The 27174-nt window shown below is 35.6% G+C and overlaps 2 protein-coding genes across 3 annotated transcripts; one reads left to right on the top strand and one right to left on the bottom strand.

Moving 5' to 3' along the window:
- The first annotated feature begins 734 nt into the window (after nucleotides 1–734).
- Nucleotides 735–14857, top strand: LOC115447753 (apolipoprotein D-like). 2 transcript variants are annotated; one of them, XM_037442953.1, is made up of 5 exons: nucleotides 735–868; nucleotides 8464–8592; nucleotides 8867–8997; nucleotides 13390–13574; nucleotides 13911–14857. In XM_037442953.1, the coding sequence occupies exons 2-5, from the start codon at nucleotides 8464–8466 to the stop codon at nucleotides 14051–14053; spliced, it is 588 nt and encodes a 195-aa protein (XP_037298850.1). In that variant the 5' UTR covers nucleotides 735–868; the 3' UTR covers nucleotides 14054–14857. The 2 variants fall into 2 exon arrangements, with proteins under 2 accessions (XP_037298850.1, XP_037298851.1); XM_037442954.1 differs by lacking the exon at nucleotides 735–868 and adding an exon at nucleotides 8005–8157.
- LOC115447752 lies at nucleotides 14848–27170 on the bottom strand. The gene is made up of 13 exons (XM_030174961.2): nucleotides 26671–27170; nucleotides 26437–26600; nucleotides 25551–25753; nucleotides 23540–23654; nucleotides 23107–23306; nucleotides 22312–22565; nucleotides 21979–22233; nucleotides 21477–21621; nucleotides 19810–19961; nucleotides 18422–18601; nucleotides 18105–18247; nucleotides 17516–17710; nucleotides 14848–15990 (listed from the first exon to the last, which is right to left on the bottom strand). Exons 1-13 carry the CDS (start codon nucleotides 26951–26953, stop codon nucleotides 15778–15780), a joined length of 2502 nt encoding a protein of 833 aa, XP_030030821.2. The 5' UTR covers nucleotides 26954–27170; the 3' UTR covers nucleotides 14848–15777.
- Between the last annotated feature and the right edge of the window lie 4 nt (nucleotides 27171–27174).

Genomic DNA, 27174 nt, shown 5'->3' with positions numbered 1-27174 from the left:
ACTAAATGGTAAGAAAAAAATGTAAATACCGATTTTTTTTAAATATCAAAATACTAAATTATTTCTGAGAAAAAGTAATCATTTAATTTAGATTAAACTTATAGAAAATTTTAATAAATAAAAATTTCTTGGCCTAGTATGAAAATAGAAGTCTTCCTTTTCCACCCTGTATACACACTGCGCACTTTTTAACCACGTACATATTATAATATGTGATATTATCACATAAGCAAAACTATTATTATATTAAATTAGCTTTTGTTGAATTTACAACTTTTCCCGGACGCATGAAATCTAGAACAAATCCGGGAAAACTACTATCACACGAGGCTCTACGAGAGGATTCTTATATTCACATACATATTCTAGGATTCACATACAATCCTTACTAATATTATAAATGAGTTTGTCTGTTCTTATTTCGCGGCAAACAAATTGACATGAATATTTTTTACAAAGAGAACCCAAGGTGATTTTATGCTACAAAAATACACAGATTTAATGAGATTTTCGTTCCAAAAAAGACAAACACCCCGCGGTAATTTTTTTGTTTTGGAGCGTAGTGATTTTTTTTCCATATATCTATTTAAAGTTTTGCTTAGATATTTGCTCCCATTGTGCCCAGATAGTCAGATGTCTACTTGATATTTAAAAAAAGTATTTAGTTTTTATCTCGGAAAGGATTATCACGTGTGTGGAGTCGCGAGGGAACTGTAGTTCTGTATAAAACCGAATTAATATGTTACCGGTGTATGACAGGCGATGTAAACCGCACAGTAAACACGGCGCAGTCTCGCCGCGCCGGCTAACGAAGCGAAACGTTCGCGAGCTCGCACTACCGAATAGTGTTCGTCATTTATAACTGAAGGTGAGTATATTTTGATATCATGTATACACTCGAATATTAATGCTAGAAGGAAGAAAGTAAAGTAACCAGAGCATCTGCTTTAACTGAGCTATAATACAACATATTATATAGAAAATATAAATTAAACATGAGTACAAAAGTTTATAAAGTTCGAGAGGATTTTTTATTTTGATTAGTTTCTAGGGTAGAAGTTGCGCTGAAGATAACGTGGTGGCCTCACGACACCATAACTGCATCTTGTTGTTAGATAAGGATTCTGGCTATTGGGCAGTAACTTCATCTAATAATAGAGACCTTAAAATCCACGTATCTCAGGAATTGTTTTAGTCCACCATCAGTAATGGCTGAGTAGATTAGAGACCACTATATGCTTGATTAAGAACTTTTTTGTCTGCTGGATTCGCCGGTATAAACCGTCCTAACGACTAAAACCCCGCCATTTGAGTCTCACTCTCTAATATCGAAAGTCGTGGGGTGCGCAAGTGCATGCAAACGCAGTCCTGGAATAGATCGTTCAAAAATCTTGTTGCGGTCTACACCAAGATACAGAAAGACAGGTCGGGATAACTTTTCAGAGATGGCATTATTTTTTTTACGAAATGACTATATAAGATGCAGTGAAGTTGATTTGCCGTCCCTAAGATGACAAAATTTAATAGTCATAAACATTTAACATCGACTTCAAACAAAAATATAAATTACTAGTTTTTTCTCGCGGCTTCGCCCGCATGAAGGAGTTTTCCGGGATTTTTTTTTCGACTTACTTTATATGTATCGTTATATTATGATCAAATTCGACAAATCATTATAAATTATAGCCTATGTGTTATTCTGATGTATAACCAATATTACTGTAAAGTTTCATGCAAATCCGTTCAATAGTTTTTTCATGACAGAGGAACAAACAAACATACATACTACATATACATTATACCTAGTCTTGCCATAAATATTGTAATAAAGAAAAAAGAAAATTGTTAACTGCAAATAACATTTATTACTTTTACAGTGTGTCAGTTTAATACATAAATATAAAACAATTAAAAATATAAAAGCTTATTCGAAGTGGTCTCCATTGGCTGCAATACAGTCCTTTAAACGATGAGGCCAGTTATCAATAGAAGCACGCACTCTTTCCATGGGAAAATTCTTCACTGCCAATCGTATAGATTGTTTTAGGGACTCAAATTATCATGGCGTTTAGAGCAAGCTGTACTCTCTAAAACTGACCACAAATCATAATCCAGCGGATTAAGATCGGGACTAGACGACGGCCAGTCTTCAGCTCTGATGAAGTCCGAAACGTTCGATTCCAACCAAGACTGCGTGGACCGAGCTTTATGACCCGGCGCCGAGTCTTGCTGGAAGGACCATACTTGGTTATTGAACATGGTGATGTTAAGGGGCTTAACTACCTTCTCAAGAATGGTATCTTGATACACTTGTGCCGATGTTTTGATACCTTTTTCACAAAAATATGGCTCAGTCACTCCTTCATAGCTAACACCCCACCAAACCATCACTGAAGTCGGATAATGTCCACGTTGCACTCTGTCGACTAATTGGGAAGCTTCCTTAGAGCTTTGAGCATAAATACGGTCATTTTGTTTGTTAAAATGTTGCTCAATTGTAAAAATTTTCTCATCCGTAAACAAAATTTTTCTGTGACCTCCCTTTGCGTACCGCTTCAGTAGTTGTTTCGATTTTACCACCCTATTCTTCTTTAAATTATCAGTTAAGAAATGGCCAGTGCGTCTCTTATAGGCTGCAAGTCCTAAGTCATCTTTTAAAATACGCGACATGGTTCTAGGTGCTATCTTCATTTCCCGAGATAAAATCTTTTGCTTTCGGACAGGATTTCTTCGAATTCTTTCCCTTACTGCTTTGACCACCTTTTTCGTACGAACACTACGTGGACGGCCAGATCTTTTCTGTCACAAACAGAGGAGGTCTCATTGTACCTATTAATAGCCCGGTACACAAACATTTTACTAATACCAAGTGTATGGAGAGTTTTAAAAATTGCATTTGGCTCCATACCTACTTTGTGTAATGCTATCACAGCGATTCGGTTCTCTTTATCACCCCACACCATTTTAATATCGCAAAATATTTTACAATGTATTGGCGCCAAAATGAGAAAACACAATGAACAATCGTATAAAAATGACAGATTCGAAATTCAAATGTAATATTTTTTTATAATTAAGTGTAACAGTATTTATGGCCAGACTAAGTATACATACATACATATATGCATCCTCACAAACTTTCGCATTTATAATATTAGTAGGATAATATATTCAAAGTTTTGACGTAACTTTATAAATGTCATATTGAAAGCAATTATGATTGGTAGTTAGAGGCAATCCACATTTCATACGAGTGTCGTGTGTCAGTATAGAATGTGTTCGATAATTATCACACACATATATCCGAGATTATATCTCATTACTGACTTACATTGTTTATACCCTGTTTAAATGTTATATTTGATCTCAAAACTTTTAGTCACTTACCCGTGGAAAACTATAATGTAACTCATTCCACTAATAAATAAACAGTCCTAAAGTCCTGCAACAGATTTTGTTTTGTAAACTTCAACAAGTAACTTTCCTTGCCTCAGCTGGATCGAACCCGCACCTTCTCGTCCACTCAAACTCATTCAAATTTCACCCCGCTCATCAGCCGCTGCGCCACTAGGAAATCAAACCTAGAACTCTAGTTCACTACCTAAATCTCATTAGACTAGAGAAGCAAAACATTTCCATATAAGAATCTGTTAATATGTGTAAATTTAATCTATACTATATAAATTTGATAACGGAAGAAATCTTACGTTAAGGCCAAATCAACATACACTTAGTTATTACCTTGAGGTTGCCGCGCCGCGTGATTTGCAGACGTGTCGTGCAAAAACTTACTTAATATATGCGAGCAAAATAATATGTAATGTTATGAAACAAATTGGTTGCTTTAAAACAAACCCGGAAAACCATCAAATAGATCACATCCTGATAGCAATCACTCATAATAATCCGTCATGGCTGAAGAAACACGAATGCAGTGCAGGCCCCAAATCAAAAGGTTACAGAGGGGTTATGTTCCTTTAAGGACCTATAATGCTATGATGTCAATCAGATATTTGGAAAAAACACATTTTTGCATCTATTACTAACTGTCTTTTTTTAGGTATTTCAGTACCTAGCATAATATGAATAAAAAAGTTGTATAAATGTACTAGAAGACAATTTACTATTTACTTGGAAAATTGTGTTCGTCACATCGGAATACGGTTTCCACCTAGAGAAAGCTTGAATGTACCGCTCGGATCAAGGTCGCTTCGGAATCATTCCACAGCGACTGACAATTTTTATTTCTATATCAACATAGATGTTTTATATTTATTTTAAACTAAAATATTAGAATTAAAATATTTTTATGTCAACGAGTTATGTTATGTATCTAAAAGTTAAAAAATCTTTGTTATGCAGAACTTTATTAATAATTTGGTATTAACAAATTTTCACAAAAATGCATCCTCGGTGTCGTAGTTGTATGTCACGCGCGGTACGCCTGCTATGAGAGTCCGGGTGCGAACCCCGAGTCGGGTAACGTAATGTAAAATATTTCTCGTTAGTATCAGCCCACAGTCTAAAATCTGTGCTCGATATAGCAACAGGGTTGCCCCCCTATCCAATGATGGGACAAAAACCACATAACGAAATGTAGATTTCCTGGTTACTACACTTCACTTCTGCTTACCCCTTTACGGATAGAAGCTGGATATTACGTATTCCTTGTTTTGTTTTTTACAGCAATGCATTGCCTACAGAAACCACAGTACTCGGATCACACAGTGAGCGCGTTTGCAACTCGATCACTCGTTTGATCATTCGAGGATTATTTCTATAATGAAATCTCTCTTGTGCTAGTTTTTATTTGTTATACTGCAAGAAAGAGCTTATTTACGAGATTGAAAATGCATTGGTACGCGAGCAATGCTTTTGGCAACGTCCATGTTAATGCAACCGGAACCTGATAGCGACCTAGAACTATACGCGACTAGACTAGGAATTTAATTTGTTAAATCTAGCCGATATTTTAGTGTATATCTAACTTCATAGACATTAATCTAATAAATATCTGTGCCGTTAGGAAATAAGTATATTTCCTTTTTATGGCAACGCACGTGCACAAGCACACGCCGCCCCTCTAAAGGAGTAAGCAGGTACTTGTTTAGAAGTACCTACTTAATGCCTCTAACCTAGTGCTTATAATCTAATATATACCATAAAGCTGCCGTCTGATGTTTTCAAGAGGTCCCGATTACCTCATGTGCCCTTGTTATTATTTCTCTCTGATATTAGGCAAGCATGTTTAAAGGCGATCGACATTGTCCTTTGCTCACCTTCTACTATACATAATACACAGCGAACTATCTATGGTATAGAGAACTATTTCTCTCTAATCACGTCCAGGTGCATTATAAAAGTTACAAGTAATTTGACTAAGTTCCAAATGGCTTTTGATGTTGTGACAAATGTAACATTCAGTTAGTCCATAACGTGTAGTAAATCAATTATATAGTCAGTACTGGCCCATTCCTGCGCATTTATTTTTTCGGAGCATGATTTATATTAACATCAGCAAGTTATTCACATGTTGGTTAATCTTTTCTCATTGTCTATAACATTACATTAGATTATATGTTAAGAATTTGTAAACACCAAATTGATTCTAAAAAGATGTTAAACATCGTTTAGGCTTATTATCTTTCGACTACTGGATCTCCCTCAGAAACGCCGGCAAGGTGAATGGAAAAAGTTTTTACTATCATGGTTTTACAGAATTAAGTTAAGCAGTAATCTCCAAAGATTATGATAAATGCGCTTATCTCGCTCTCTCCCGTCGCCTACACCTGCAGCGTCAACTGTCACCTGCAGCGGTCCCGTTAGCTCGGGCTGCAGTCAGCGCCGCACTTGACCGACATTCACAGGACCCCATTAGAGCTTTCTCCGCATTGCATGTCACTTATACACATATTCTATACATAACTAGAATTTGTATTAGTAGTCTAGAAGTATCTGATTTGAACCGTACGGAACCGTTGTATAGTTTCGATTATCAGAACGGGAATTGTAACCAATTATTTTGAAACCTTTAGAAATTTATTGGAAACAATCATAAGTTTATTAAATCTACCAAGAATACGTAAGAAAATCATCATAAATCAAATTGTAATCTGAAAACCCACAGATTATTATTTAGTTCAATTTTCATTTAGTATACTACGTCGGTTTTCTCATAACTTGTCAGTTTCACTCCTAACGGTATGATTGGCATAGTTAAATACAATAGCGTTTACATCAGCATATGCCTCGATTCATAAACACCTATTAGAAATATCTAATTAAGTTAATGGCCCAAGATCGACGGCTAATGCCTTTGAATTCTTTACTCTACATACAATGCGTCTGTAAACTAATACGTTGACCCTTACAGTTGAGAGTGCATTGGGATATTTCAACCTAATTTATAAATACAATGAATATGATATGCAATTTCGTCTTAATTATCACTACTTTTTAAGCCACTTTTAAAGTTTTAATGATAAATTAGTACTTTTAGTTACTGTATTGATATTACTACCGTACCCAAATAAATAATCATAATTCTTAGCGTTGGCATTTTGTCACGAAAAAAACTTTAGTAAGTATACATACAAGAACAGACTAAAATATATGTATTGAGGAAACTTTCCAGAGATTAACAATAGACAATATAAATTGCCGTGTTCCATTTTAGTGCATGCATTTACATGATTTATGGAATTGAGTGAACTAATTCAGGTGAATAACCCAGCCTAAAGATTTTGTAAATAAAAATGTAATTAGGACGTTAAGTCGACTTTACAAACACAAAATTAAAAGGATTATATTGTTACAAAGTAACAACTTTTTGGAACGTGTAATAAATGAAGAGCTATTGAGAAGAGTTTTTGGCCTTCACCTAAGTGTGGGAAAACTTAATGAATTTTCTATTTCTTCCCGACATTCAACATGCATAAAATATTGACGTACTGCAACATAACAATCGCTGCTCCTTGTGTAAATGTTTACAATGCGTCGCCAATACAAATTATTTTATCTAAGGGGAGTGCCTATTGTAAACATCCACGGAAATTATTATCGATATCGGTATCTGTTAAACATCAAGTTATTTGTTTTATTTGTATTATTATGAATAATACAAATCTAACACTACCTTTGACAAATACATAACAGCATATATAACAACAACAGCATATATATATATATATATATATATATATATATATATATATATATATATAGTGTTTTAAAGATTTATTGCATGTAATCTTAAATTAATGAAAACAAAATTCTGTGTGTTGCCCAACTATCTATTCAGTACCGAGACACAAGGCGTTGCTTAACATCATAAGTGAATTGCGCTCGAGTCTCTGTAGTTGCGACTTAGTAGATGGCAATCACGTACTAATTAACAAAAAGAAATAAAATACCTAATTACACTTGAGAACTATGCATATTGCATAAATCTGTATTGGTCTGCATTACTTATGCTCTAGTATAGCCAAAGAAATATAGCTCTCTTATAGTAGGGTCAGGTCGGATAAGACCGGTTCACTGGGTAATACTGTTGTCTCAAGGGAAACTGCTACTAAAACTAATATAAAGGCAAGAATTGTAGTTACACAATGGCTCTTCAGGCTATATTGTGCTATTAGGAAATATTGTTTGGGTTTAGTAGTAATCTTCAAACAACCGGAGTACACCGTCATGTCATCCGGAATTATCATTACTTACTGTAATACCGCGTTGTAAAATAGTGTTATTTTATTTCTATGTACTGAATAGAGTGCAGTGGTACGTATCACAGTGTCAGGGATATATATGTGAAGTATCAATGTTGCCTTTCAATAAAACCATATGTATCACGAATCAAATGGAAAAGTCTGTTTAACTTTTTTATTCATCGCATACTTCACAGCCTTGAAAATGTGTTAATTCATTCGTATGTCCGGATTTTCGATGTTTGTGTTTATAATCATCATTGCAACTTTATATACATAATGATGTAGGTTCTTCCGTCACTCAATATTCCGCATTTGATGGACAGTTCATTTTTTTATTAACTGCATAAGTAGTCTGGTAGCGGGATGAGGGGCAGTAGGGGTTAAACTTTAGAGACGAAACGAAGAGAGCATAGATCTATCTGCGCGAAAACGAAGTCTTGCGAATCACCTAGTAAGTAATTAATAAGCCTTTTAAATTTAGTGGAAATTATATATGACAAGGCCAAAGATGCAGGACTAATGCAGCGCATGTAGCCAAGCAAATAATATTATGAGAAAGTGAAAAGGATATTTAATTTAAGTAAAGCAATAGTTAGTAATATATTTATTTTCCAACGCGCCATATTTCATATAATTTGATATCGTGGTGCAATGGACATCATCACCTCGTCAAACCGTTTGATGACCATTGATGATGTCGCGAACATATCATAATTATTGTGTTGTGACTTTTCTGTTTTGTGCCTTCCTGCTACAGATGTCGGTACTGAGGACCATTGCCGCGTTTCTGTGCGGGCTGCTCGCGCTCAACCTGTGCAGGGCGCAGATCATCCTGCCGGGACAATGTCCTCACGTCAAAATCATGGAAGACTTCGACGCGAGTCGGGTAATTATTATTTTTACGTCATTAAACTCGTGTCGATGTTCTTGCGTAAAATAGAACCAGCGTAATCATTATGTCTTATCTTAGATTAAAAAAGGCAAACACGGGAGGGGCTGTGTCCACCATTGGATACCAGAGCCATTTAATGCTAATTATTTTTAAAACCACTAACATTATCAAACTGGCATTTATAAAACTATGGAGCTCTTTTTCTTAGTCTCTGGGGCACACAAAAGTGTTATATCAACTCGCCTGACGTATTATACTAATGTTTCAGTATTTGGGCAAATGGTACGAGGCTGAGAAGTATTTCTTCCTGTTCGAATTTGGCGGCAAGTGTATCACAGCCGACTACAAGCTCAAAGACAACGGAGCTATCAATGTACTGAACAAACAAGTCAGCATATTGTAAGTATATTACAAATAAAACTGACTTACATTGTAACCTAGGTGTGACTCGCGACATCGCCCGCGTGAAAAGCGCTATGTATTTATAAAATTTTATTAACAACATCCCTCATTGCCCATGGGAGCAATTACCGAGATAAAAGGTAACCTATGTATTAATCCTGGACATAGTCTATCCGTGTGCTTAATTTCACCCAAATCCCTTTAGTGGTTCTGCGTTTACTACCAACAAACATCTAAACATTTTCACAAATTTTCGCATTCTGAAAGAAGTAAAATGACACAAAAAGTTATTTTTTTTTAATAAAAGGTAACTGACACTTGGAAGTGGGAATTCTAATGAATTAATGTAACTAATGTTTTCTATAAAGATAAGACGCTAGCTAACCGAATATCCCGACGCGATTCCCAAAATAAACGTTACAATTATAATAAATACCTGCTTAGTACGAACTTAACTACATTTGAACCTGCAACTGTCGCTCGTATCTTCACAGTCCTGTAGTATGGGCGACGCGTAGCCCAAAAGTTATGTCACGACTAGCGTTGCCGCTCATCCCGTATTTACCGGGACATCCCGTACTTTAGGCACATTTTAAAAAATACCGGCGCGCGGCCTTACAGTCTCTGTCCCGTAAATCGATCGATATACGATTGACGAGTACTCACGCACGCAACGTTTGAATTTTTACATACATATCAATACGACTCGGTTTTTAATATATTTAATAAAAAGAGTGTTGATACCTGTTTTTAAGTATGATTATAATTGTTTTAATTGTTACAAAATGTTAAAATGGACTCGATATTCGAAAAATATTATAAAATTTTAATAATATTACAAAATAATTTTGTTTCTTATTTGTCCCGGGTAAAAAACTCAAGTCCTGTATTTTTTGCCCATTTAGGCATTTGTCCCTTATAGGCTGAAAAAAAAACTGGCAACCCTAGTCACGACTACCCCACCTAATTTACATCAACACTTGGTTGCAGTTTGTAAAGACTGAGGGGTCAATGTTTCTAATTGAAATTTTATAAAAGCGTATGAAAAAAATACAAAATCGTTTTTGAGGTTAAGGTACTTATAGAGAATTGTTGGAAAATGACAATGTAATTACCTTCCGCACATTTTCCCCGTTGCGTAAATGTGTATAATATGTAGTACCAGCTTATCATTAAAAAAGTTGTGACGGAGTAATCCTCAAGTAAGTTAGGTTAGGTTGGAACAATGTTTACATACACCATACGCGAGACGCGCGAGCGAAGCGAGTGCGCGGTGAGCGCCAGAAATAAATGTTCAGGCGTAAAACTCTTTTGTGTATTTTTTGATTAAGCTTTGTCAAAAAAAAGTACTTCAGTGTAACTTCAGGTTGGTCAATTTATAACCAGAGAGTACAATTGGACTTAAAGCAATCACTTTTGACTTCAATATAATTTTACAAGATTTAAAATTTTTACCGGCTATGGAGTACAATAAAATGCACTAACCTGGCCTCACAACAGCACCGTGTGGTTCAGCTCTGGCCACAACTCACAAGACAGTAACTCCAAATGCACGTCACAGTCACTAATACAAATTCACATACGGGAACACAAACACTAGCACTCAGAAATGGTTTAAAATTGCCATTTTTAAGACAACACATCTCGCGACGATTATAAAACATAGCGGGTGTCGTTGTTGTTGACGTGGGGTTATAAAACACAATACTATACTATACGTATCTTAACACACACGATTAATTTACTTCATAGGTAAAATTGGTTTTGGGCATGACTAGATGCCTCTAGTTCCGTGGACGAAATAACGATAGCTCGACAACTACCTTCGACGCCATACAAACTGCACAAACACCGTCTCAATACGGTAAAAAAATATAATATTATATCTACTGTATACTATAAATTAATCATAGAACGTTTTAAACTAAATTAAACACACTGTTGTTCATTGCAATCGAAATATGTCATATTTATTATTACGAGTTTTCGTTTTGTTAATCACTTATAATAAATTAGAACGAAATATAAATTAAAATACTTATGTACCAATTTAAACATCGAATTGACACATTTGTGTACCAATAGTAACTTTTTTATGGATTCGCACTTTATTTGTATTTACCATGATTTTTCATTATAAGAATTGTAACATTATTTTGGCAACAGTATTTTTTTATATGTATACACCGCCATCTGTTATCGTTAACTGAAACTTTATTAGTGAATTTATGTTACATTGACGATTGTTGCAACTGACTTTTTATTTTTTTCATGCGAAAGCTGTATAAAATAAAATCACTTGTAGGTAGTGTATTTTATCTGTGGCGAAACTTTTCTTATATTTTTCTCAGATAAATTAACTATATTAAACATCATAATATTATTAAGTCTGAAATTCTTCGTAAATTCCTAATAAAATTATAATAATTATTATACTTAAGTATAGAATATAATGTTACCTTTATGTAACATTTATATCGCCATTTCTTTTTTATTTAGATTTTTTATTTCCGATTCCTTTTTATTTAATCACTCAGGTACGGGCTATGGTCATTGACCGTAGTGCCACTCATATGTTATATGATGTCATAATTAATAATAATAATCTACAATAGTATATTTTTTTCATATTTTATACAAATTTTAGTCCAAACTACAAACAGAGTAATTTCATATAATTATCAAGAATTTTAGAAGCAACGTAAAATCCCAATAGGTAATAATAAGACTACGCTGTTCGTAAATTATTATCAATTATCACGTCTTGTATTATTTCGTCGTGAATGTATTTATTATAATGGTCACTTATTTATCTATTAATTAAATAAAACAAAATAATTATATATAATAATATTCTTTAAAAAAAAATTAGGAAAATCAGGACACCTATACACGTTTTCCACCAATTTGAAGTGAATAGATACAAATAGGGGGTAAGTAATATTTACAGAAATTACTTGTCTATGTAGTATACATTTTTTCCATGAAAACAACACATTGTTGATTCTATTTCCGCCATTTTCAATATTTTTATTGACGTCATGCCTTCCTGATGCCTTCCAAAAGTGTTATTCAGTTAGAGGGTAGAATAATTTTTCTGGGGCATTCATCATAATTCATATTTTTATTAGATTTTTTTTTTTGTAGGTTTAATAAAATCTTTTTCTGGGTTTATCATTTTTAATTAAATAAGACGACATCTGACTTTATTACGCCATGTTGAAATTGCAGCAGCATTCCTTGCTGTATAAAAGAATAAAAAATACGCCGTAATTTTTGACAATGACATTTGTGTCAAACGTTTAGCATGACGAAATAGACGCCTCAGTTATCGATATATAAAACGTCGATAGTAATTAAATTATTTTACAAAATAACGATGCTCTTATCTTGAAAAATCTGTCTTTTTGTACGTTTGCCGACAATAATAAATGAATTATATAAATAAAAGAGTAATAGTGTACGGCTTTGTCCTAAGATGTTTTTATTACATAGATACGTTATCCGAGCTCCATACTGGCAAGACGAAAGCAAGGTAATTGCCCGAGCCCCGACATTAACTTAGTCAACCTCCGACCATTGTCGTGGCTAATCGGCTAACTAACTTTTTGTATTTTTATAAATAAAACTGGTCGGCGATTCCGACTACTTTTTAAACGTGAGTAAAACCGGGTTGTTTTCGACTAATTCGACTAAATAAAATGCCTTCCCGTGTTTTAGACGATGTACAAATTATACTCCAACTGTGAATGAAAAAAACGTTTCATTTCATACGTTAGTAATAAGTATACACTATTTAACTTATTTTTTTAACTAATAAATGCATTTATTCGACTGTCACGGCGACGTCGACGACGGTCGAAGCTCGGGCCCATTCGGGCACCCTCGGGCCCACTCGGGCCGTATCAAACCGAGCCGCTGCGGCTGTAACTATAGTAAATACTGCGCTATTTTTATGTGCAATTTTGTTAGTGTATGACGCGTCTATTTGTAAAACGTCATTGGTTTTGTCTCTGTAATATAATATTGTGACGCAATATATTTTACTCTAATCACGTACCTATAATACAATGCCCGATATTTGGCATAATAATATCCTTAGAAAATAATAATGAGGAGGCGGCCTGTGTAATCTATCCTTCCTTCCTGAATATAAGAGAAAAATTTCATGCGTAAAACAAACAACTTTAAAGATTTATTTATGTAAGCTTATATGTCTATGACGACACAAAACGGTATATTATGAACAAAAATGGACACATTTAATGTAATATAAGGCCTATTCCCTCTCAGTAGTAGAGGTGGCCCGTGCCCAACAGTGGGACAGTATATAATACAGGGCTGATGTTATTATTATTATGATATTATACAAAAATGAAATGATTCCAGATCAGGCATCCAGTCGGAGATCCAAGGCGAGGCGAGCCAGGTGGGGCGGTCGGACGAGGGGCGGCTGTCGGTGCGCTTCCCCACGCTGCCGGTGGACATCGCTGCGCCCTACTGGGTCGTCGACACCGACTACGACTCTTACGCGCTCGTCTGGAGCTGCTATGAGTTCGGACTCTTCCACACGCGTCAGTAGAATAGCGAGCTAATATATCCATATTTATGTACACACCCTTTGTATACGCGTGGGATCAATATTATAAAACTATGAGGAAGATAAGAGCAGTACAATCCATTGTAAATTCGCCCAGAGCAACTACACTTTCCGTTTCAGTAAATTCATCTTTAGTTTTAATATAAGAATAAATTCTCGTATCTTACTTCACGAGGAATATTTAGTTGCCAATTCAATCGACATTCACATAATTATTAAGTCCAATGTGCCAAAATGTAAATAATTCTTAGCACTATACTGTTAATGAAATCCTTTAAACTTCGAATTTATTTTGGTTTATATTTTACAGGCAATGCATGGATCCTAACAAGGGAGAGGAATCCGCCGGCGTCAGTGATCGACAAGGCGTTCGAGTCCGCCGACCGTCACAACATCAACAGGGCGTTCTTCATCAGGACCGACCAGCAGAACTGCCCAAACTTTGACGAATAATGTTAAATCGTATTGAAAGATATAAGTATTCCAATTGTTTTAACGTATATTTACTAAAGCGTCGACCTCACAGCCGCCGAACGGTCCAACGTTTAGCAGATCTCGGTATTGTAGGTACAGTCCTGTTTACTGCATACGACCATCCTGGTCAACTAGTTATAATATGTATAAGTTTACGGTCCCATATTTAACTTACACTGTAAAACCTGAAGCTAAAGCTATTAATGGACGTTATAAGGTTTTAAACTTTACCTCTGGAAAGGCATTGTTATTCGAATGTATTTGCTCTAAATATACTTATGCAATGTTCGTGTTTACCAAGGCTGCAAAACGTGGTCAAGTCAAGCAAATCAATGAGGAACCATTAAATTGTCTAATACACTAACCGTTTACTGTGGGATCGACTCTTAATTAAGGCAAAGGATCTAAAGATTCAGAAAATTTTCAATAGGGTATTTGTACTTAATTTTATATAAAACTGCAAGTAATACTAGAAAAGAAGCACTTCTGTGCGCAAAATAAATTGTAGACGTCATACAATTTTACTTTTCGTCTGATTAGTTGTCTAATTACCAGAACATTATTCAGAGGTCGGGGACGATGGGAAGTAGACATTTTTTTGTTTGTTTTGTTTAGTTATAAATTGTTTTCGTTAGTTTCTATTTTCATGACTTGTAATTTATATTAGACTTGTGAAAATGGAAGTCCTAACTTTTATGTACTTAGGTATTTAATGTAATATGTATAAAGACAATATTTATAGTATAATGTATGTGTTAAATTAAATGCACATGAAATCTGTAACTGATAACATTTATTTATAGTATTTATCTACAACTTAAATAAATTAAAGCCTTTACAAAAGTGTGTATACATATTCACTAAGTTAAGACAAAAATATTATAACATGAATTTGTTTTTGCTTTTCTTTACTTGCACATTATTTACGTTCGATATAAAATTGACACAAACTTAATTTAAAGCGCTATCTATGACCTTTCAATTATTTTTTATCTTTAGCGTTAATTTTGCAATATCTGCTTTACCTAATTAATATTAGAAAACAATCAGAGTAATTTTACTCGTAGCCTCTTTTAAAACTTTTTAAAAAGGCGAATATTCTAGACTCTCTATAAAGCATTGCAGTGGCGATTCTTCCATACTATTCAAAAGCCATATTGAATGATGATATTTTATACCACGAAAATAGTTACTTATTGTAATCATTTTCTCGCTAGTCGTAACATAATGACGACCTTAACTGAACAGGTTTTAAGTCGGCTAAAGAAACACATTTTTTATAATATAACCTAGACGCAGGAATTCTTCTACTTAATAAAAATCTTAACACTGACTAACTGATACAAAACGCGTCGGTTAAACCGACAGCTCTACAGGGCAAATTTTGTAGATACACTTTTTCCTTTATATGGAACGTTAATGAGTACTAAGGAACTCACACCCTAAGGGTGTTAAATATTATCGGGCGCACAGCTAATACAGCATTAAAGATGAATAGAAACTAATCGATTTCGCCATATTCTTAACCGCCGCCGCCAGTGGCTTTGAACAAATCATTACTTTAATCTACAATATTAGTATTAATCTAATGTCCGATTTAAGATACCTAAACCACTTTATTATAATCGGTGACTTCAATGGCTTTAGTAATCTAAGATTATCAGACGGACCGCATCACTCGGGACAGTCCGCCCGGAGCCGTCCTAGGTGGGCGCGCTGTCGTCGGAGTGCCAGCTCTTCCTGTGGTCGCCGGTGGCCTCGTGGTAGGTCGGCGGCGGCGGCGCGAGGCGGTCCTCCTCGGCCTCCTCGGGGATGGAGTCGCGGCGGCGCGGGTCGTACTCGGCCAGCGCGGGCTGGGAGATGTTGTTGCGCGGCGCGAGCCCCACCACCACCAGCTTCGGCGCGCTGTGCGCTTGCTACAACCGGTCACAGTACCACGTGTCAATCTTAAATTCTTATATTTCCTACGGGAGCGAATTACCTCAATAAATATATCTTATTGAGGGCATGGTTTATTCGTGTGCCAAATTTCATCCAAATCCGTTCAGCTGTGCGTGCGTAAACTGCGTTTAAAAATTCTCACTAACTCTCGCATCTATAATATTGAGTAAACGAATTCAAATTGAAATAGTTTTAATATAACATCCACCTTTTTTATTTCAAAATAATTATGACACAAATGTGTGTATTTTGTGAGACATTTGTGGTTGCCCCAGTAGTGGACAACTAACTAGAATAACCCCCTCGCTTAACATTGAACCCGTTTAATAATTATAAATCTTATATATTACTTTAAATTTCTATTGTTTACGTTTCTCTAAATTAATTGCTATTTTTAATATTATTCCAAGCAACGTAGAACTTCTATAGAAAATCTAGGTTATGACGACAAATATTTCTTTAAAAGTGATCGAAAAAGTTATTTCCCAGTACACTATGTTAGACTTCTTATATAAAACGCTTCGAATATTTATATACTTGACATATTTTTATCAGATTTAGTTTGAGGTCGAATGTGAAGTTATGTAAGTAGTTCGCGATGGATTTTTTTTTTTGTATTAAAATTCTAGGAACAGTTCCAATTCTCCGAAGGTAAATTAGCTAGTATTTAGTACCAAATTCTAATTTAATATTGACATCGCTATGAACGGGAATTTTCCTTAATAACATCACACGAAGTAAATCTCGTGGAACATAATCAGCACCATAAATAAGAATGAGCCGCGTCACGAGCCCCAATATATGAAAACACAAACGTCAGCAAGGATACCCCGCTGTTTGACAACGAGTTACTTATTTAAATACAAGTATTATGTTATTTTTAATATCGCCTTATTGGTTTTAGTACCTACAGTGTTGTGTATGAGATTTTTTTGGAAGCGCTAATCTCAGGAACTACTTGTTCGAATTCAAAAAGTATTTTAGTACTGAATAGCCCATTTATTGTGGAAAGGTATAGGTCATATAACATCACGTTGTGGCCGATAGGAGCGGTGCATCAATGAAAAATATTGCAATAACGGGCAATTTTTCTTCCTTCTTTTTTATGGCTTCCGTTACGTGATCTGCGTAAGCGGTTAAAGTTGTACAACAAAAATCCTTCCTTTTAAAAAGTTCAAAAAATATAACCCAAAGTCCTCATCCGCATCTGTCTGCTTGTTTAAGCGCGATAAGTCAAAAACTACAGTACGGATTTCGATGAAATTTAGTATGAAGATAGTTTGAGACCCCCTTAAGGTCATAAGGCTACTTCCTATCCCGAGAAATTATATAACGGGTCTTTTATCTCGGAAAACTTTTTAAAGCAAACGAAGCTGCGAGCAAAAAGTAGTTGTTATTCTAATAATTATCTGTACTATCACCAAAAACGAAAAAGAGTGAGAAATCATCACGCTCTATTCCGCAAAAAAAATATCTTAACGAAAAAACAAAATAAATTACCTTATACGGATGTGGGGTCCTGTTGGAGGTGGACAGCATTGGGTTAGATATGTGGCCCTTCCCGTGTTGGTTGCTGATTTCGAGAGCAGATCTCAACAGATCTACTTTCGATGCCGATCCCTCGTAGTTGCTGCCGCGTCTCTGTGAGTTACTGCCGCTGCGACTTCTGCATTCGTTGATGTCACCCTGGGAGAACTGAGAGAAATTGTTATTATAAATACAAATGTGATCAACATTATTAATCACGCTCAATTTAAAATTTGGTCAACAATAGCGATTTTTAGAACTATGTTTGAAGAGTTTCGTCATTCATACTTCCATTATATCCCAATTAAAGCAGTTGTTGATCGACATGCTGACAGTGACATTGCTAGTGGCCCAACTCCTCTAAGTCAACAAAACATTAAAAACGTTTTCGGAAACATAATGACAGTCAAATCTCGACAGTGATCACTTACCAATCGTTGATTCAAGTGCATGTGAAGCTATAACTACCAAGATTGTGCATCATGATTACTACTACAATTGAAATAATCCATATAAAATAATCCCAGCTCCAAAATGCGTAAATTGAAATTTAGTATCTTACCCGCGATCGGGAGCCTCTCGGCAAGGAATGCAGCGAGCCCAGCGGGTTGAACCGAGTGATCATATGTAGCCGCTCGAGAGACACCATTGTTTCTGCATCTTTCTTTAAAGGTTCGCCGTTTAGTTTATCACCTTCGCCACTTTCTGCAACAATTATTAACCTTAATAGAACTTAGTAACTTAGTCAAATGAAGTATCATTAAATAATATTAATAAAATATCATATTTTGTAATATTACAGTCTAAACTTAATTTTGTCACCATAATCAAATACCAAGTACTAACTAAGTCATATTATTGCAAACGAAAATATCTTACCAGTATCAGGCTCACAGGAGTCCTCAATTCCCGTCATGTTAATTTTCCTGAGCCAGAAATAGTGTAGCAATCCGTACAAGATTCCGCCGAGGAAGGCAATTAGTCCCATATAGCGGAAAGCTTCTCTAGTACCGAGTGACGCGATTAGCAGTCCTCCTCCGAAACTGCCACTTCCTCTTCCTGCAACCAGTTAAAGAGTAGGAAACACCCATTTATATTGTTGACACTTCTACGAGACTTAGCGTGTTGGTATTCAAGGTACCTACTAAGCTACTACAGACAATTACAATTAGCTTACAGTGAAAATCCGAATTAATTACATATCTGTAATGATTTAAAAACCGATGTTAAAAATATGTGTTTATCTAATTATTTCATTGCATTTAAAGTCATGACTATCATATTAATTTAGGCTTTTACTGTTGATGTTGTATTTTAAACTATCTGTAAATGTTAAAAGTCGGTAAGAACTACGAGATAATAAAAATATTTTTCCATAGGCTCTTCAAACAGAACAAGAATTTATTTTTATTCTAATATCGATTTGCTAAGAATTTGACAAAAATATTTGCAAATCTGTTTTTAAGGTGTAAAAACAACATTTATTGTTTTAATTTTAAAAACCAAATAAATGAAAACCCAGAACTACGTTTAAAACCTCAAGAAATATACCTACGGCGAATATGACATCTACACATGCTCTGTATTGATTTAAATATAATATTGTAGAACTTCCTTCAAACACTGCTTTCTGAGAATAATACCAGAGTTTGGGGTTGCATTTATTTGATAAATTATATTTGAATTAATCCATCCAATCAGTAGCATCCAAATTGTAAAATAAAATATAATTTCTTTTATATTTTTACGTGACGTCAATCGCTTTATCTTCGTTTAAATCCCAATGCAAATTGTGAAACACAGTAGCTTAGATTTTTAAATGTTTGCAGAAAGATAGAAGTTCATTAGCGTTTATCTTAATTAAACTTATTTTGCTAACAATTTTTCATATTTGTTTTTCGTCTGTGTTCTTACACATTGAAAACTACACTTCGTAATTAAGATGTTCATAAAAGAGTATATTAAATTGTATTTAAATTCCATTCTTATCAATGATGTTTATAAACAAATTATTCCAGCACGCGTAATTTACACCACTCTTACCTCAACCATAACAATTATGACTATTTGTAACACGGAAAATAATATTGTTACTTCTAAAGTTTGTACTAAGCAACACTAATTCACCAATCGATTAAAGCTGATTGATGGTTTACATCTGTCAAATAATATTTTGACCAATAAAATGAAATGGACGAGTATACAAAAAGGTCAATAAAATCAATGCATCATAAAAGAATATGACGAGACAAAACAATTTGACTTACCAAGACTAAAGTGCGCCATTCCTAATACCCCGATAAGTGTAGCGAGCAAACTCTTGGGAGCCAGCATGGCACAGTAGGTGGCCGCTGCAACCCACATCAGATGTACAGACAGGGATTCCATCGCTTCGAACGGGAAGCACCACCAGGAATTCCTGGAAATAATTAAACGTTTGTAAAAAAAATATCTCGAAAAGTACCTAGTGAATAATACCAAATTATTATGAATCCGTAAATCCATTTAAAAAATAATAGAATATACTCGTCAGAAACACAATGATTATAATATCCAACTAAGAATCTACGTCTGTATAAACATTTACAATAAAGAATTCTCCCTAATACTTTCGAACATTGATTCGTCGTTGGTTCCTAGAAGATCATTTTTATGTTTGTCGGTGTGAGTTCGCGTAGATCTACATCCAGGTAATCGCCGCCTGCCCACGCGGCATCATTGAGCTCATAAACTTGACAATGCTATATCGCCGTAAATACATTAATCCCGCAAATGGTGTTATAATGTAAGGACGAAACGACTACGAGTTTGAACACAAATTATGTCTTCTGATATTTCAGAATGACCATTTTCGTACTTCCTATTGTTTCTCACGTGTCGCCTTTCAGAAAGAACCATTAGAATTGCCTCGTTGGAGGTATATGAATCGTGAAGGTCGGTAATTGAATCCGTGGGAAACTGCAATAAGAATGTCTCATACTTTGTTGGGTTTTAATACTAATGTTACAAATATCTTGTGTTCTCTATTTTTACCTCGTTTGTACGCGATGACAGATGTTGCGTTAAATATGTCACTGCCAGGGTTGTGTTTATCAAACGTTTCATTGTTACTTCACACAATTGATGAGATATTCTTGAGTAGCTCATCACTCCTTTATCAGATAACTCATAACGCGATCATTGTTATATCATTGAAGCTTTGCCCATATTTCTGGCTTTCTCTAAGTTTGCATTAGCTACTTTTTTGTAATTATTGTTATTTGCGAATTTTTACATCATTTATTTTAAACGTGTGCTATCTTTCATTTACTTCACAAACATTAGCAACTAAGTTTCTATTCTAATTAACAGACGTAATTAAAATAAATCCTTTGTGTTTGCTATTGCCGTGTTTATTTCTACCTACACCTAAATGTAAATGTGAACACAATAAGATGTTATCTTCTACAAAGAATACTGATTCATATGATAATCATGATCTAGTCATATTTGCAGTTAGTTTGATTACGAAACTACTGCGTATCAATATATTATTTACTTAATTGGCGTCTATGCCTTTGATCTAATAGATATATTATCGTTCAGTTCATTTTAATTGTTTTCTATAATACAAAACATACATATATGGTATGTTTCAGATAGCACCTTAAATGTAGATATAGTGAAATATAATTTAGGTTCTAGAAAATGAAATTCAAAAATTGCTTCATTAAAAGAAATATAAATAACGAGCTATTAAATATTCTATCGGCGCATTAATGAGTTAATCAAGGTTCGACAACAAAGTCATACAAATTTACAAATGCAAGGAAAACAATACAACTGTTCGGAAGGAATCACGTCAAGCAATTAAGAGACATTGACAACAACAGCAGCTGCCGTGTAAATCAAGGCGGAAGGCTATGTAATTCATAGAATAACAAATGATGCTCACTCAATAAAGGAGTAGCCGACGAGTCTGGCGGCGTGGGAGAAGAACGCGACGATGATGACGTTGACGTGCCCGATGCGCGCGGTGATGGCATCCGCGCCGTACAGGAACGGAATGCTGCTCAGCGTGCCCACGGTCACGGTTATTCCTGGACCCAACATGCACTTGCTACAGATAGTGATGACCCTTTCAAGGATTGTTTGCGAGTGCTATTGACTTTGTGATACCAATTTACTACGAAAGTAAATCGATCTCATGTTTGTGCATTTAACTTTACTGATCAAACTTATTATTAGTAAGCATTTACATTTGGTAAATTGACATAAGAGTGGATAAGTTGTGGTCTACATGTCAATTAAATAACATAAGTAATATACATAATTTGAGAAACTCTAATTTTACGATGATAAAACCAATATAAGAAAATTAACCTCAAAAAATACTCATAATCGTATTAGATATATAGATTTAAAGAACATAATGTTGAAACCACCGAAGTACTTACCCAATAAGAAATTAGGTGCACCTAATTCCTTCAAATAAATAAACAGATAAGATTCGATAAATCCCCAAAAGTTTCCTAATGCGAATAGAAAAAATATGAAAATAATGATATGAGGCATTTTGATGATGTTGACCAAATCTCGGAGTAGATTGTCTGCCGGCAGCTTGGCTCCGAGAGGCATGACCGCCACAGTGATGGCTGATATCAGGAGCAATACATCGTAAGTGTAAAAAGCGGCTGAATAGTCAGTGTAACCTGCAATCAACGAACACTTGTAAACATTTAGTAACTATTGACATTAAGATAACGATTACGAGATGGCACCATACGTACCAACTTGTTTACTCCGCATATCTATAAGCATTCCGGTGATAGGTGAAAATATAGCCATTCCAATACTAGAGAACAATCGTTCTCGTCCAAAATCTCCGCCGTACTTTTGTATCATGGTCAGAGCAATAGGGTCCATGATGGTGACGCCAGCCGAAAGCATTATAGTGCCCATGAACCTCAGGAAAAAGTAAATGTAGAATGTTTTATCGTCGCTCTCCTTGTAGTCCGGCGGACATATGTCGGGGCCGCCTCTCCTGTAATATTCCAGTGATCATTTACCGTTTAGATTGATACTGTGCGTGTAAATAAAAGATAAACATGAAGCCAGCGGCTCACAAATAATATTATAATCAAACATTAACACGTATCCCACTGTAAACATAGTAAGGCGTCGTTGAGGAAATAACAACTGTCATCTTGTAATTTAAAATGCAGCTCACTGGTATCGAAGTTAATACAAAAACCATTTAAGCTGGTTAGGTATCGTGGAATTTTTTTTCTTTTTAGTTTTGATTTGTTTTTATTAACGTGCCCCCTTGTCCTCCATCAGGATTTGTAATAACCATACACAAAACACTCACGCCTTTTATCCCCGAAAGGGTAGCCAATCCCGAAAGAGACAGTCAGTTGAATTATCGTATAAATAATAAATACTTTTTGTCATGAGCTTTAAGTACTTTACTGACAAAACATGTTTACTTTTACCCCAATGCACTGATATGTAACTTTCTTAACAGCGGATAATATAATCGAATCATGGTCATGAGCTCTTATAAATATCTATAACAACTTTACCTGAAATCACATTTCTGGACCATGCAGTCAGCGGAGAGGATCTCCAGCCTCTGTTGTGACAGCTTGGTCATATTGTGCAACATGACCAGCCCACCGCACCTTAGATCTTCTTTATCAAGTGCAGTTATGTTGACCCCCTGCGCTATTAACAACTTCTCTCCAAACCTTGATCTAAAATCTGTTACCTGATCGTCTTCGTCCTGAAACCAAACATTTTAGTCCGTGAAGTTGTTATTTTTAATCGAATTACAACTAGAAACAAAACTTGATATTAAGACATTAGATACTTTAAACACAGAGTCATTAAATCATTATGATCTTTAATTTGTTCTCCGATTGTTTTAAATATAAACAATGAGTACTTTAAATGCACCTAAAGTTCTTACAATAAAATAATATGTAAAAAAGTACTATGACGTGATTCGGTACGTACTCTTTCCATTTCTATCCCAAGTTGTTCTTTAGGCTCTCCCAAATCGTCGTGAACTTCGATCAAGAAGAAAGCAGCATCATTATAGTCTTCATCGCTCTCGGTCAAGTTTAAGTAACTGCAAATGTTTGTGTCTTTAAATTTTACATTGTAATGTAATCCAATCCCTAAGCAAATCAATATTTTATTCCAGACTTAACATAAAATAACGTAAAGGTCTTAGTTGTCCCTTTTGTTAAATGATGCTAATGTATTCAATTAGGCATCCTGATGGTTATTCAACATTACGTTTTGATTTTAGACGAAAAACAAACAATAATGTGGTGTTATAAAGGTTTCAAGCCATCTCACTGATATTTCAACAAACGTTACACACAACAACAATACTAAGTCTACACTGCAGCTTCGTAGGCTATCGACAATTAGTACTTTAAATTATACGTAGACACCTTCACATATGAAATAGATTATAACAGTGCAACTTAGAGAAATATTAGCCAATTATCGTAATGTACATAAACGAAATCTGAAGTAGACCCCGCATGTTCATTTGTAGTACGAGTAGCAATGTTCACGCTTTATTCCATCAACGAGTTAAAAGAAATTGCATCAATTAGAGTTTCTAAAATAGCATTAATAGTCACGTAAGTCGATGCCTGGTGTTATATGACGCTAACAATATTACACTCTTTATTTTGAAAATATATTTAATTACATTTTTGTATATATGTAAACATCAAAACATATAAAAATATATAAAATAATGAATCACCCTCCGATGGCGAGGCTCAAGACCCAAGCCACCGGTGGTTAGGGATTCAAAGTGAGGTATTTATAATAATACCAGTCTTTTATCATTGCTAACCCACCGCTGAAAAATAACTATTATGCCACTTATATGTATTTACGCACTACATACCAAGAATTAATAATGGCCACATAATGCACTATTACTTTGTATTTTCTCATTAGTTATTTCATGGTACTTGTACCTTTATGTTATCGCACTATGTACTAGGAAGTTTCTCGGAAGTCTTAACAAATCTTAACCCTGTGTTGTCTTTGCCATAAAAAAAGCCTTTCCTTATCGCACCAATGTCAATAATGTATAATTTGCTTGGCAGAGCGAGTTATAATTACATTGGGTACAGGACAACACAAATACCATGAACATCGGAAAAACATTCTAAATATAAATATTATGGTAACGTTATCAAAGAAACTGTTTGTTAGTCATAGGCTCATACAATTTGTAACAATAACGTTCAACACAGACGTTTCTGAATAGATCATCATAAGTTATTAAAGTTTGTTGTCCTATCATACTTGAGATGTTCAAATTATAAAACAGGCCAACTAAAATTTGTGTGATAGTTTGATTACACGCTAAATACAGGCGAGTTATTCTGGATTAGAATTTATGCTGTGAGCAAGATTTTACGTTATGGGATGGACACTTTAAGTACCTATTAAGTAATAACTATCAATATGAATTCTTTTCATCCCAAATTTTTAAACACTCTTCATGGATTTATTATTATTTTCCATAATATTATATCGAGTTATTGAAAAATTTGAAACGAATTGGTACGAATATAGGCGCTAAATAATAAACTAAATCTTACTTATTATAAATTCGAAAGTTTGTGGGAATGTTTGCACGTTTGAATATTTATAAGAACACAGGAACAGCTAAACGGATTTGGATGAAATTAAATACACGGATTGACCATGTCTTAGATTAACACATAGGCTATTATTCAATGCGGTAATTTGCTCCCATGGGAAATAATAAGATTTTTTTAAATAGAATGCTGATAGATTCTAGCGCCGTACATGTGGGGCTATAACTCGTTACAGTGTTTTAGGAAACAAAGCCACGAGCAACACCTTGTATATAATAACCTAGTATATAAATAAAGTACACAGCCACTAAATCAGCGGGACAATCAATAAAAATGATAATGTTTTCTAAGGAAACAGTAGATGTTCTTACTCAATTATAACAACATACCTGCTATTAGACAAATTGGGGGGTTGAATTTTGTGACTAATGTGGAAATTCAGGTCGTCCTTGTCGTCATCCTCGGTCGGGTCGATGGCGGGGCTCTCCGTGGGCCGGTACAGCTGGCAGTGGTCCACACAGCGGTCCAGCACAAAGTCCACTGTTTCATCCTCGTCGGGACACTCTCTGCTCGGACAGGGACTCCACCAAATCTAAAATGTATCAAAAGTATTGGATCTTCCATGCTTTATTTTACAAAGGAGCCATTCATCTGATGGTAAACAATCACTGTTTATGATCATAATCCGCAATGGCAATGAAATCGTGAAGACTTTGCCAAGGTAACATAAGAGAAAGAGACAGAACTCCTCGATCTTTTTTAATCTTATTAATCACAATAAACGCACGCAATAGAAAGTACCTATTTACTTTAAGTTGTTTTTATGAGCCAGCTGGACCACCGCAGTCGATTCAACCCGTAAACAAGACGGGATACAGCACGACTTTACCATTACATTTAGATCCCTCTTGCAAAGACACAAGCTCCGTTATAATATTTTTGCTTCATAGACATTCACGTAACTACTATTTAGTACGTCAACGTTCGCACGAGGGTTCCAAAGGCAATTTACTTCCATCCGTGACACATGGAACATCAGGTCACAGCCATTACGAATCGGGACGAACGGATGATCCCAACAGTGTTCAAGGGTAAAGTCCAACGTGCATAAATTTCGCTTAATTCCCTTAACTAATTCAAACATACAGGATCACAAGACAGTACTAGTTAATTCGCCCTGAGGCCGGATGACGGCGATTTGCTTAAATTCTTCAGTACATGCGGAGTGTCTGTATTCACCGAGATCGTAAATTATTTAGGGGTCTAAATAAATACCTCCACGCTATTTGTTATCGGATGTCGCATGACGTATGCAGACGGCATCACGCCAGGCGTCTCCTGGTGCGGGATCAGGAGCAGCGAGTGATGGAACGCCGCGTTGAGGATCAGAGCCGTGATAACAACCGGCTTGTATTCCCCAAAACGATCCACCAAAAATCCTACAACCAATAACGAACTCATGACATAACCAGAGGCACGCGTCAGGTCTCGAAAGTAACGCACACTTACCAGTGATCGGCGGACTCAAGAACGTGGTGAACGGTAAAGCTAAATACACAAAAGAAATTTCAGGCACAGTGAGTCCTATACTCTGCATGTGTATGGTTAAATACGGTAAAAGGGAGGCAGTGGCTCCGTACATCACAAAGAGCGTAACTTTCAGCATGACGAGATTAGGGTTGATGCGCAGCCAGGCCATGCAGCGGCCCGCGCATCCCATCTCCTCTTCACTGTCGCCGTCCATCGTGCTGTCTTCTTCGCTGTTTTTCTTCGCTTCACTAGACTTGGCCATGTCGTCAACACGCACACTCACATTTTCATTTCGATGTTGGTTCGTTGGCTCTATCTTATCGACTGTCGCTCGAATCTGTAGCTCAACCGTCGCGGTTGGCGTGACGTTTGTTTACTTAAGTGCGAGTCCTCGCCGAGGCTGGCCGACGCAACATGTGCCCGAAGTCGCCGGGAGAGCCAGGGAGGGTCCCGCGCTCCCGACCGACTGCGCCGCGGTCGGCC

The sequence above is a fragment of the Manduca sexta genome, chromosome 25 (genome assembly GCF_014839805.1).
Source record: "Manduca sexta isolate Smith_Timp_Sample1 chromosome 25, JHU_Msex_v1.0, whole genome shotgun sequence".
NCBI classification, from domain to species: domain Eukaryota; kingdom Metazoa; phylum Arthropoda; class Insecta; order Lepidoptera; family Sphingidae; genus Manduca; species Manduca sexta.
This window is presented reverse-complemented; position numbering and strand designations above follow the sequence as displayed.

Excerpts from the sequence above, each read along its gene's own strand:
- LOC115447753 (XM_037442953.1), top strand. The coding sequence starts at position 8,464 with ATGTCGGTACTGAGGACCATTGCCGCGTTTCTGTGCGGGCTGCTCGCG. Across the intron at positions 8,998-13,389 it reads AACAAACAAGTCAGCATATT|ATCAGGCATCCAGTCGGAGA; the intron begins GTAAGTATATTA and ends AAATGATTCCAG. Across the intron at positions 13,575-13,910 it reads GTTCGGACTCTTCCACACGC|GCAATGCATGGATCCTAACA; the intron begins GTCAGTAGAATA and ends TATATTTTACAG.
- LOC115447752 (XM_030174961.2), bottom strand. The coding sequence starts at position 26,953 with ATGGCCAAGTCTAGTGAAGCGAAGAAAAACAGCGAAGAAGACAGCACG. Across the intron at positions 18,602-19,809 it reads AATGGCGCACTTTAGTCTTG|GAAGAGGAAGTGGCAGTTTC; the intron begins GTAAGTCAAATT and ends AACTGGTTGCAG. Across the intron at positions 18,248-18,421 it reads CTCCTGTGAGCCTGATACTG|AAAGTGGCGAAGGTGATAAA; the intron begins GTAAGATATTTT and ends TAATTGTTGCAG.